The sequence below is a fragment of the Limulus polyphemus genome, unplaced genomic scaffold, assembly GCF_000517525.1.
Source record: "Limulus polyphemus unplaced genomic scaffold, Limulus_polyphemus-2.1.2 Scaffold56, whole genome shotgun sequence".
Taxonomy (NCBI): domain Eukaryota; kingdom Metazoa; phylum Arthropoda; class Merostomata; order Xiphosura; family Limulidae; genus Limulus; species Limulus polyphemus.
In genome coordinates, this window is record NW_013665666.1 from 792546 (window position 1) to 806232 (window position 13687).

Genomic DNA, 13687 nt, shown 5'->3' on the forward strand with positions numbered 1-13687 from the left:
CTATACAGAGTTTCCTCTTATAACAATATATATGTAATGATTGAGTCACAAGTTCAGGGAATGTTTGTAAATATCATAGCAAAAAGTTTCAATTTCTTCTTCTTCTTTCTTCTGTTCCTTTTTTATTACATGTTAACTTAAAAACGAAAACAATGATGTCAACCAAACTCAATGGGGTGACATAGTTTCAAACGGAGTATCCGCTTTTGTAAGTATTATTAACAACTAGTAGTAATTAAACAAAAAAATCATAATTCTATGTAAACGATGCTTTCCCTACCCCTTTAAGTTAGCTTTCTTATGAAATTTGTGTTCCTATAAAATGCTTAAGTGCAGGGTGAAACAGGAATAACCAGCTAATAACAGATAAACAATAAATATTACAGTTGGAACCTCATTGTATTTATAACTTGGTTCTAAATACAACCTTCCTATGCCTATTGAAACACTGAATTAAAAAACAAGCAAAGAAGTAAAGGAAAACTTTTAAAAGGAAGTAAACGTAGGGATGGCTAATGTCATTCCTCACAAACAATGCAACCAAGAAGGTGGGGATGGCGTTTGCATCATCCCTACATAATAGCACAGGCAAGAAGAATTAACACATAACAATATATATAACTATTCAATCAAAATCGAATTTAATTTATCCTATTTTTGTTTGTTAACCTTCCACTACAGTGTGTGTCTATTTTTTCTTTATTTGTACTTAGCACTGAAACTACTACGATTCCATGTTCTTACGGTATTGAACTTACATGTTACTCAACCTTGTGGTAATTAGTATTCACATTGGATTACTTGTTTATGCACGAAACCAGACACGATTGCTCATAGCATAATACATTAGTCTACTGCACTCGGGGTATAATAAATCATTTAACCTATAGTTGACTGGAATTGAAAAACTGATATTAGTTATTGATAATTCATGTTATCATTAAATTAAATCATTTTGTAGAGAAATGTGTCAAAATTCAAAAGGTTGCTTACATAATTCTAAGAAGTAAATTAGTCACATTATAAATGAATTAGTTTGCAACCTTTAGAATGATTGTTGGGTTTTTACATATTTGGCGACAAGTAATACTGTTACTCTTGGTAGAAAACTAGCTAGAAATTGGAACATACATTGAGTAAAGTGATATGATCGTGAACTTCCATTAACCAAACCGATAAAGGAAAACATGCAAATCCTGCAAGAATAAAATAACAAGTGTACTAAAGTAAAAAATTGTGGCCATCTGGGTATGATAGTCTCCCTAAACGAATGGTTATTATTATTATGATGTAATGATTTTTATTTTCGTAATAAGGCAAAAGTATGTCTTTTTGTTATTTTAGTAAAGAGTTAATTGCACTTTATGTGAGCCATATAATTATATTAATGCAGTGGCAGGTTGCCGTAGATACGAATTGTGGCGCCACGAACGATATGCTCAGCACCTTTATATTAAATTCAAGGCGAATTTCCAACCATTCAACAGAGCAAAGCCATCTTCAGTCCTTAGAGAAGAAGGATAATCCCACAGCGATAACAAGAAACGATGCTGAGACAAATGATGCAACATTTCGAAGACGAAATTCTTCAATTTTGTTCTTCATGAAAGTGAAAACACTCGCACGGCACAGCGGTTAGTACAGCAATATACTCCAAATCATAAAGTAACCTAATCAGGTGCAACGTCTTCATTCGCAAAGTAAAGAGTACGGTTAAGGAACAGACTCCCCCCCCCCAAAAAAAAAAATGTAAATACACATTGTGATGAAGCTGGGCATATCTCCTGATACTTTATCCAAGTTGTCAAACAGATGTTGACGAAGAAGGATCACTAGCCAAATATCTTTAGGCATTCCTCGAAAACCACAAGTAAAAAGTGTTTGAATAAACATGAATCAAAGAAGTCCCATTCGACAATAAACCCATTAAAATTCCCCTTTACTACTCCAATTGCTCCCCAGTGGCACAGTAGTATGTCTGTGGACTTACAACGCTAGAAACTGGGTTTCAATATCCGTGGTGGGCAGAGCATAGATGACCAATTGGGTAGCTTTGTGCTTAACTTCAAACAAACTACACCAATTTTGTACTCCTGGAATGCATAAATGTGGTTTTGAGAGACAAAATCCACGTATAGAGAAAGGTTTTTTCAAAGTATGGTCTAAGTATATTCAATTAAAATTTGGAAGGCTCAAAATAAGTACAAGTACGAGCGATGTCGCTGGAGAAACTTTCTAAACGTTTGTCTCAGTTTTCCTGAACCAAAGTAAATAATGTCAACTACTATACACTATAAACGATGCCTTTCAACAACCCGGACCCCTAATCAATAAGTCAACGTTGACCGGATATTGAACTCAATAAATTAGTTTCAGTATTAAGCACATAAAGTTTATGATGGCATTTGTATCACCTAAGTTAACAAAACAGTCTACTAGATCATATTCAAGTACAATGAGTACGGTTTGAAAATACAATAAACATTTAATATAAACACCTGGCAAAACCAAAAGTAAATAGTAAGCCGATAATATGTTTCCTTCAACGAATATATTTTAAAGGACCTCTTATATACAGTCAGCGTGTGATAAGCCAGATATAATTTTATCGGTGTTTGATAAGCCAAATTTAATTTTATCAGTGTGTGATAAGCCACATATAACTTTATCGGTGTGTGTGATAAGCCAAATATTTTTTTCAGTATCTGATGAGCCAGATATAACTTTATTGGTGTATGATAAGCCAAATAAAATCATATCATTGCGTGATAAACCAGATATAACTTTATCGGTGTGTGATAAGCTAAATAAAATCATATCATTGCGTGATATACCAGATATAACTTTATCGGTGTGTGATAAGCCAAATAAAATCATATCATTGCGTGATAAACCAGATATAACTTTATCGGTGTGTGATAAGCCAAATAAAATCATATCATTGCGTGATAAACCAGATATAACTTTATCGGAGTGTGATAAGCCAAATATAATCTTATCAGTGCGTGATAAACCAGATATAACTTTATCAAAATGATAAGTGAGACATAATTTAATGATATAAGACCTAAAAATGTTCGGTAAATCCAAAACAAACTGAATACAATTTGCAGGTAAGTCTAAACCAAAATCTTCTGTTGAATACAGACGCCATTCTTCACGTTTAGTGTAGCTACACAATTGTATTATAATTTCCTGACTCGTAACAAGTAAACAATATCTTACTACTTAAGTATAACTGAAGAACAATTCATTTTTTTAAATAACTCAAAAGCAGCTCTGTGATACTTTTAAATATTTTTATCTTCCCCTTTTTTTACAGAAGAAAAGTATGGCATTTTTTATTTATAGTAATGCTAGTAAGGCAATCTGCTGCGGTCCTTAATTTTGATCTACTGACCACCTACGTAAACGATTGATTTTCATTCCTATAAAACACCCACAGCTTAATCAAAACAAGAAGGATATTTTGTGATATTGCTTGGATTCTTGGATTCGTAATAGGTTCGCGAGCTCGGAAATCCAACCCCCAGTGGCACAGTCTGCGGACTTACAACGCTAAAAACCGGGTTTCGATACCTGTGGTGGGCAGAGCACAGATAACTCATTATGTAGCTTTGTGCTTAATTACAAACAAACAAACATCGCAAACCCAAGACTCTACCAAACCGCGCCCTCATTCATACCCCACTGAAACAAAGTAACTTTAGGATTTTTAGCCGCTCATATAACAGCTCTGAGTTTTTCTGTTTTTCATTTTTTAAGTACAACATTTTAGCTCATAGCTCTGTCATCTCTTGATCTACTTGAGATCTAATTACAGTTTTTGACTCAGGAGGTCAAACCCTTTCGATTGATGCATCTGACCACGCCCAAGGTCTCATAGATTACCTTATTATATTCCTGCTTAAAAGAATTTCAATTTGTGGGTAAGCTAGTAGAGATCCTGATAAGTAAAAAAATTGAATCGGGTATATGCGCCCCACGCTTGGTATTGCTGGCACATAAAAATACAGCTAATATCAATAAAACGGAAAAAAAGTCTTATATATTAATTTTCTCTAATCCTGCCTTAGAGAATTTCAAGTGCTGTGACTACTGAGGACTCTGTCTTGTTTTAAGTGTTACAGATTTGAAATAAAACTATGCTAGTCGTGTTGAGTAAGAAGAACTTGAGAGATTAACTTGTAATTTGATAATGGAATATAATCACCTATAAATATTCCTTTTCGTTACTCCACGAATCCACAGAACCACTTACTTGAAGTACATTTTCAAAAATATAATAATTTTATCGCTAACGTCTTGTGCGTGTGTTCGAACGATCAACCAGGACAATAGAGTAATAAAATTTATTGCTTTCTGACGCTTATTTTAAAATTGCGTTTCGATAGATAAGAATAATATCTTATGTGCAGAAAAATATCGATGTATGCAAACATTGCTTAAAATCAAGTTATGTGATTGGCTCTCGTCAATATAAGTCTAATAAACCTTCTCGCAACTGTGTTTGATTGTAAAGGCTGTCCAAGAAAAATTATCTTTAACGCTCTATATTTTTCTAAAAAATAAATAAAAAAATCATATAATCTTTGCACGCAAAGCTACTCGTAGCACTCACCATCAACCAATATAAGCAAATAGGGCATATTTTGTAGAGTAATTAAAACATTTATTGTACCTGTCAATCTGAAATAATTTTTATCGTAGAGACTTGAACAGAACATCATTAATTTAGTTAGAACAAAAATGTATTTTACAAACTGATAAATGGGACGCGTTAACTTTAAATGGACAGTTTCAACGTGATGAACGCTCTGAATCAGACGTATTTAAAGTTTGTGACGGATTTATTATTATATATTTATTTTACTATCGACGTTTGTTTAGATTAAATTTATATATATAGAAATATACATAGCTTACAGTGTTAGATATGTATTGCGAAACTCCCGCCTATTCTCTAAAGTTGTAGAAGATTCTCGAGAATAAGAATCAACAATATATTTGTGTACTAAACACTAGTGTTAGCGTCAGTATTGCTACATAAAAATGAAATTTCGAGAAAGCCTCCACACGCCTATAAATATAACCAACGCGATACGCCAAAAAGAGTATCTATTATTGGGTTGCTGTCATTGGTGTGTTATAAACTTCGTAAGCTATAATTGTGATTAACGCTTATTAATCGGGAACTTCAGATATATTGACCAGAAACGCTATAAATTTCGAACATTACAAATCATTTAACTTCAGTGGATTCTCATAGGACATCAGTATTTTTACGAAAACATTACATAACGTCACGGTGGAAAACTCTGCGTGTGTGGCTGGTAAATAACGAAGAACAAAGCTAACTAGCTCCCTGTTAAGTGAATTATACCTACCTCAACTCGTAATCAACTCCCTCATTGTGAACCCTCGATAAGATATCGAAGAAGTTCCAGACTATAATGAAGACTTTATATTGTTTGTAAGTTTGTGAAACTTTGTTTATAAATCATTGTTTGTAATAACTATTTGTAATAACTCTTATTATAAATTGAATTGTTGTGTTATATAAAAACGTATTTGTATTAAAAAGAAAGAAACTATGTGTATCAATCTTGTTGGTAAATATCATAAACTGATTATATATCGGCTTTTACTTAACTGCTAAATTCAAAGTACAATTTAATTACTAAATTTATCAGTTAACTCAATTTTAGACTATTTGAAATTCTAATACGTAACCAGTTAAAACTGAAACTGTTGCTTTCTGTTAATCAGCATGAAAAAGCAACACTATTAGAAGCGTTTCTATTCACCATATTTCTTGTACGCAGTCCAAACTAATAATTCAAGAACGTTTAATATAGTTTGTATGCAGGTCACATGAGTGACTCTTTACATGTATCGGGGAAAGACGGGTAATTTCTTAGGACAACCATCCACCTATATCAACCCAAAAGTTATAAAAACGGATATGATTGGCCTAAACAAGTACCAGATGTTTGATGTAGCTTGCAATGTTACATAATTGTGTTAGTATAGTAGCGTACAGCAGTCAAAGTCAAAACTTACACACTAACTTCCGAGTCCTACTTAAAAATTATAATACAATAAAACAATTTGAGTACATACTCTTCATTTATAAGATAAACTAAATTTGACGTAGTTTGAGACATTTTGGAAAACGTATCTTTTCATTCAACACTAAAAATGCCAATACTGTTACAGAATAAAACGTTCAAACATAAAGCATGATAGCGATCATTGATTCCTCAAGGAACACTACGCAGAATTATGTATGATTGGATACATGACTAATCAGTTCATTAAAAACTGTTTTGATAAGAACCACTACAGTTTCTCGCACTTTCAACATTAGCACAGCTTTGTTTTAACTGTGGCAGTCTTCAAATCAGGCGAACAGAGAGGATGGAGAAGCTCCATCTATTCAGTCATTCAGGAAGAGACAAGTCTGGGAAATTAATTTTGCAGCCGATGAGGAACAAGCTTGAACGTGGAACTTATTTTTGTAGGACTGGGAAACGAGTTGGAAGAGTAAATCTCACGCTCGCAAGAGGAATTAGAAGGAAAATGATTTGGAATCTAATGTCATAGTCACCAAAAACAAAAACCAGAGGAGGTTAAGCGAATGACTGGGAGAGTAATCCTTCAATTACTAGAGAGAGAACAAGCTGAAACTAATCCCTAAGCTAATGTGGATTATTCAGGAAGGATGGAGAACGAACTAGAGTAAATAAGTCAATGAAATAGTAAAATTAACGCATTCTAATGTCTTATATAAGACAACCAAGCAGCTAAGCATGTGGTCCTAATTTTAGCTAATAGTAATACATAATGGTCTACTGTATCTATTATTAAACAATTACTGAAATATACACAGTTGGGGGAGGATAGAACGATCTATTTTCTTTACTGAAATGTACACAGTTGGGGGAGGATAGAACGATCTATTTTCTTTACTGAAATGTACACAGTTGGGGGAGGATAGAACGATCTCTTTTCTTTAAGTAATGGTTAACATCGTTGTTATACGCAAACTCTTGATGAAATAATTAACTACAAAAACCTGAAGATAAAATACACTAGCATATTATTACGTTATAAATAAAGGTAACAGTAATGATGCAGGTGTGAAGCTAACAAAAAAACACAGTTAAAATTTACACATGAAATTGGGGGCTATTTCTAAATATAAGGTGGTTACCTAAACACACAACAATAAACTAGAATACTTGTGTATGGTTAATTTCACTTCAGTTTAGTTTAAAACAAGATGAAACTGAAACATATCTCAGCGTATGATTACATTTTGATTATTCTAGAATGTTCTGTCATTTCCAGTGACTGTTATCAGTATAAACCAGTTACTCTAGTGTAACTAAGTCACATATTCAATATAAAACACTATGTTAAATGTAATTAAATATACACAATTGTATTTACAGACAATAAAGTGACGTAAATAGCTCATGTGTTCCAAAAAATATTTAAAAGATACCTGACGAAATACGTCTTATTTGGTTATCTTTCACTGCATGATAAAGTTACACGTTCTTTGTGAAACGTTCTTACCTTCTGCAGACAGCACACCAAGGTGGATGAGTATAAGGAGTCCAATATATGTCTTCCGTCCAACCATATTGTCCTGGGAAAGTTTGTTGTACCAGAATTGATTCAGTGAACTTTATTTTTCAAAACTTCAATGCAAACTTCATCTACACTTTCTATCGTAGCCTGGCGCCACGAGAATGTCAATACCTCATTGCTGGCGTCCTCAGAAACATCGTCTGCTATCGAGGGTGCGAGCAAGTCTTACTGCAGAATTCCCGTGTTCGCAACAGATGTGCATGCGTTTCGACGCGTGCCCTTGAGAGAATGCGACCGTGCTCGTCAGCTTTACTGTCCTTTAGTGCAGTGAGTTATTTCTATGGTGCGCTGCAATCTTGTCTCAATCGAGAACATCCAACGCTTACGCATGCGTGGTTTTGCTAGCACCTATCGCCCTTCGTTTTGACCTAGCCTCTTCTCTGTAACCTTGAGGATAGATTGAACATTGTTTCGCAGACTTTAACATAATTCGTTGTATTTACAATAAGAAAATAAATGAAGAGAACAGGCTCAGGTTCAGAGGTAAGTTTTGTTTAAACAATATTTACATTCTTTTCTGGCAAGTGGCTCACCGATAAGTCAAAGAGTTTATAACTCTGAAAATCGAGTTAAGATACCCGCAATGAGTAAAGCACAACTATCTTATTGTGTAGCTTTACGCTTAACAATAAACAAATATTCCTTTACTGCTTTTCGTCAATTTGAGTCATGTGCAGCTTAGGCATGAGAGTAAATCAAAGATTTTAACTTGAAATATTTGCAAACGGATCTTTTTTCTTTTGGCTAGTTATAGATAAATTATAAAAAGACTTTTGAGCAAAAACTAAGAGAACATAGACTTGTAACAGAAATGTAGTTTATAAAATGCTAATAAAAGACAAGCAACAAACGACGAAGGAAAATCCAAGCACGATTTATTGTCGTTGATCCTAACTAGACACAACCTACTCAATCAAGAATAATGGCACTTAGGTTACATAGCAATCATAATTTATTGCTATTTGATTAATATATTAATCTTCTTTCGAGTTTTGTGGGAAACAAATATCGCCAGACGGTTATTTGAAAATAAATTTATACTTTTGTGCCTATGTGTGAAGTACCTACTAATTTTGCACGCTGATTCTAAAGCATTTTTGACAATCAACTCTCTACTGTCTATATAAGATTATCATTGTGGGCTATTTTGGGTACTTAAAACCACGAAGCAGCCATCACGTGGTATGTTTAGAGACCTGTGAAAAATTGTGAAAGTGAAACCAATACCTTTTTAGTATTACGCTCATCTTTGTTTATATTTTGGCTTATTATTTTTGTACTATATGTTTCAAGTTTGTTATCATTTCTGAAAAAAAAAAAGAAAAAGAAATAAACTCGAATGATATTTTTATAAAATCTTTTTCAATGTTTTATACCGTCAGTGTAGTGGAAAATTGTGTAGTTTTCACTGTTATGCAACATCTATATAGCTTTTAATGATTAAGTTCAATCCAGTTCAAGTCACATGGAATTCTATAATTTTGTGTTTCCAAAAACATATGTTAATTTTCTGTAACCATCAAAATTTTCATTATATCAACGCGGTCCTTGTCCCTACATCTTAGGCTCTATTTTCTGGGTGGTTTACTGTTTACTAAAGTTACCTCCCGTATGAGTCATATTTTTTTCAAGTATCGCGATGTAAGACTAGTCATATTTTAGTTTAGGGAACGTGCTACAGGGGGTATTCTCCAGTGAGTTCAATGTTCAACATAAATTATTGATAGGGCTTGTAAGTCATATTCTACAAAATAGAATGACATTTTACAAAACTTAATGACGCGCAATGGACTTATCAATTTTTCCATTTTGCATGTAGATAAATATAAAACACATTTTTTTATTTCAAATTATTTGCAGAGAGAGAGTTGAGTTACGTTTTTATGATCATTATCATTGGTAAGAGAAGACGAATACTAGAATGATAATCGCTCTTATTGTTTCAAATTTATCTTACTGACCAAAAAACACATTCCAGATTGGTCAATATTGAATAACAATAATATTTTTTTCTGCAAAACATCAACAATTTGTTTTTTAAGAAACATTTAGATTATGTAATTATAAATAAAAACTAACACAAAAACAGACATTATGTTCAGAATTCAGATATAAATGTGAATATGAAAATAAACATTGTAAACACGAACGTCTATCAGAAATGTTTTTCTCAAACAACAATGTTATTATCCATAGTGTTTGGTAAAATCCTGTACTTTTAAGGTAAAGGAATTCTTATTCTCATTATTTGAAAAATGAGAACGGTGAATAAGTGTAGGTTCACTACAGTGATTGAGTATAATGAGTTTTTGCTTCTTTCAGGGGAAACAAAATGAAATTTAAGAATTATAGCTTTCTAGGTGAGAATTAGAAATGATTTAGGCCTTCCTTAGGCTGTGCCATTGAGTGACTGTCAATTGAAGTGTCTCTTTATTGCAAGTTTAACAGGACGACTTTATTACCAAAATATACAGTAGAGATAATTTATCACCAAACTCACAAGTAAACTAACATCTTTTAGTGATTATATTGATGTGTGAATTTGTAAATTCTATATTTCTTTCAGTTAGGGATTTAACATGTTTTACTAAGAAGCTGATCACTGAATAGAACGTTAAATATACATCTAAATATAACATTAACTGAAACCCTAAATACTTATTTTTGACTCTCTGAATAGTCCTCAACAAGTATAACCTTCTTCAACAGTGGATATGACTCAATATAAAGCAAAATGTTACTCTTAATATAACAATAAATAACGTTAAATATAATTTGAATGCTGATTATAATATTACTTACTCTACATATAATACTGAATATAAAACCTAATATAATACAGGTTATAACATTAAAAAATGAACAGTAAAAACAAATACGATATTAAATAAAAACTACTTTGACACCCAAAACAATAAATATAACTTTAATTCTATGAAAATATATATTTATAAATATAACACTGTATATAATTTGGAATGACATTGCGATTATAACATTTAATATATCCCTCAAAGAGGTAAAAACTAGCTTTAGGCCTTAATAAAGCCATATATATGATAATACACATTCCGTTTATTATAATTCTGGTCATAAGCTTGAGTATAACATGTATTACATAAATAACCAATATAATACTAAACTATAACATTTTTATATCTCTGAATACCTCACTTAAATGTAATCTTGAATATAGTCCTGTTCATAACTGAAAATCTATGTTATAACAGTAGTCAAGTTTTACTGACGAAACTTGTAAGAATTGAAAACGTTCTTTAACTTTTAACCATAATCGAGAAAAATAACTTTATAATTAGCATTTTTATTTACCACAACAAAATTAAAAAATATAAACATGAAATTTCATCACCATAGAATTTATTATAAACAATGTGAAATTCTTAGTTAGAAATGTACGTTCATAAGTTAATGTGACTTTAAACAAAACTTCACCTAACACGTGTACGTATTAAGAATTTTGAAAATTGGTAGACGTGTACCTAATTCAATGTATTCTTACTTGAGTTAACAGTAACCGTTTTTTAATATCTAAGTCACGCAGTAACAAGAATTATAAGGCATCTTTTTTATTAATGTATTTTTCTACACAATAACTACGGCCAAAACATCAAACTTCTTTACGTGTAGTTATACTAATCTTCAGACACACGCTTCTATTTTTTTTAAGCCAAAAATATAATTTGTGGAGAGAAAAAAATACAGGGAATGTAAAGTTCTTCAAAGCGCAAGGATTGCTTTTGATATTATCGAAGAAAAACAATTCTAATTTACGATAAAAAAAAAGTTGTCTGAACAATTTCATTATAGCGACTTTCTTCCACAATTCATTTCTTCGATTTTCTACATAAAAGTTCGATCGAATTGAACTTGAATGATTATCTTTTTCTGTTGTTTTCAATGCCATTTTTAACTGAACCCGGTGGATAAAACAGCTCACATGCTACTGTAATGGAAGATGTATAGTGGATAAGTTTGTTCAATTAACGCTTTTTTTTAACAGTAAACGTGACAAAGATCTCATACAATTCTAGTCGATAGCTAACACTTGGAAATTCAAGATTAAAATACCAGAACTGAAAATTACAAGAGAAAAACACCTAAAGCAACACTGTTACTCTATTGGTTCAATAGGTCCTAAAAAACTAAAGTTTAGATCTAAAACTAAACATTCTTATATTCAAAGAAGACGTGGAGAAAGAGTATTATAAAATAATTATTTGTTATTTGTCGAATACCTCATAAACAAATATACCACGAACTTTTATGAAATAAAAAATTCTTTATAACAAAAACCTCCTCTCTAGCTTTTATCCTAATTTTAACAAACGTATCACATAAGTTTAAGTGTTTTAGGGTTTAGTGTTTGAATAACTACTTTATATTTTAACCATTAAGCTCTTTCATGTTTTAGTATTTTAGTACGATGAAAAGAATGAAAGTATGATAAGGACTATTCTATAGAGTTCGATTAAAATATTATGTAATTCACCTGAATTGACTTTCTACCGATTATAGAATATTTTACGCTCTTCAACAACTTGGTTACTGGAAGAAGCTCTGTTATAACACTGGTTTAAAGTTGTAATTCTCCTTTAGAAAAAAATTGAAATGTTATTGGTTTGCTAACATATTTTAATTTCTCTATTAACTAATAAACTGATTGGAGATATTTATGGTTTTCTGTATTTCTGTGTAACTAACATAACACTAGATCATTTAGATGTTCCTAAGTGCTGAATAGAGAGCATGACGACATATCAGAACTTCTTTCGGATAACTATTGTTATCCAAGTGTAGGGTCTAAGTCGACTAGTAGGTTCCAGAATAAAATAGAATGTTTCTCTAAAAGCACTATTATAGTAAGGCCCTCTACATACATAATGATCCAGAACAGAGTTCTTCCTTTTTCTAAGGTGCTATTTCATTTGAAAAAAAATATTTTTTTTAACAAATAGACTTCCCTAAAGAAATTTAATTACATTTGGCTGTAGCGATTTCATTCATTCTAAAACATCTAAGTATTTAAAGAAGGTTTCAAAGTATTTTGTTGATTGCTATTATTCATTCCTAATACATTTTCTGTCCACTGTTTTATAGTATGGTGTCCATTATATCTTTTAAGAGCGAGTTTTTTTCTTCCGTATAACTATAGGAGTTATAGTAATGATGTTAAACGTTTGGGAGTGAAGAGACTGTTTACGTCGCATAATATAATTACCTAAAGATTATATTGCATTTTCTGGAAGAATGAGGTTAAGATAAATATCTTAAGTTTTTGTTTGGAATTAAGCACAAAGCTACACAATGGGCTATCTGTGCTCTGCCCACCACGGGTATCGAAACCCGGTTTCTAGCGTTGTAAGTCCGCAGACATATCGCTGTGCCACTAGGGGACAAATATTTTAAGAAAGTTATGATAGGGAAGAATATGTCGTTAAGTCAAAGTTAAACCTATGAAGGAAAACGGGTATTATTTCTTAACAGGTAGATTTGTGATAAAGGTGAATATAGTGGTATTTCATATATGACAGTAAAATAATATTTTTCAAGAATAAAGTAAGGACTAAGAAAATAATGAAGAAAACAATAGGAATTCGTCAACAATATGTTAATAATTTCACTTTGTTAGCAATGTATGATTACAGTTATATAAATATGGCTTTACAATGTCTTAATAATAATAGTTATACTTATATAAACAATGTATGATTACACTTATATAAATATGGCTTTACAAGGTCTTAATAATAATAGTGATACTTATATAAACAATGTATGATTACACTTATATAAATATGGCTTTACAATGTCTTAATAATAATAGTTATACTTATATAAACAATGTATGATTACACTTATATAAATATGGCTTTACAATGTCTTAATAATAATAGTTATACTTATATAAACAATGTATGATTACACTTATATAAATATGGCTTTACAATGTCTTAATAATAATAGTTATACTTATATAAACAATGTATGATTACACTTATATAAATAT

General features: G+C 31.5%; 1 protein-coding gene across 1 annotated transcript in view; it reads right to left on the reverse strand.

The window, feature by feature from the left end:
• LOC106463966 overlaps positions 1-7928 on the reverse strand; it is a 126553-nt gene extending 118625 nt beyond the window's left edge. Inside the window, exon 1 of the mRNA XM_013924069.2 lies at positions 7585-7928. Within this exon, the coding sequence (XP_013779523.1) occupies positions 7585-7651 (67 nt within the window). The 5' untranslated portion in view covers positions 7652-7928. The remainder of the gene's footprint in view (positions 1-7584) is intronic.
• Positions 7929-13687: the final 5759 nt, after the last annotated feature.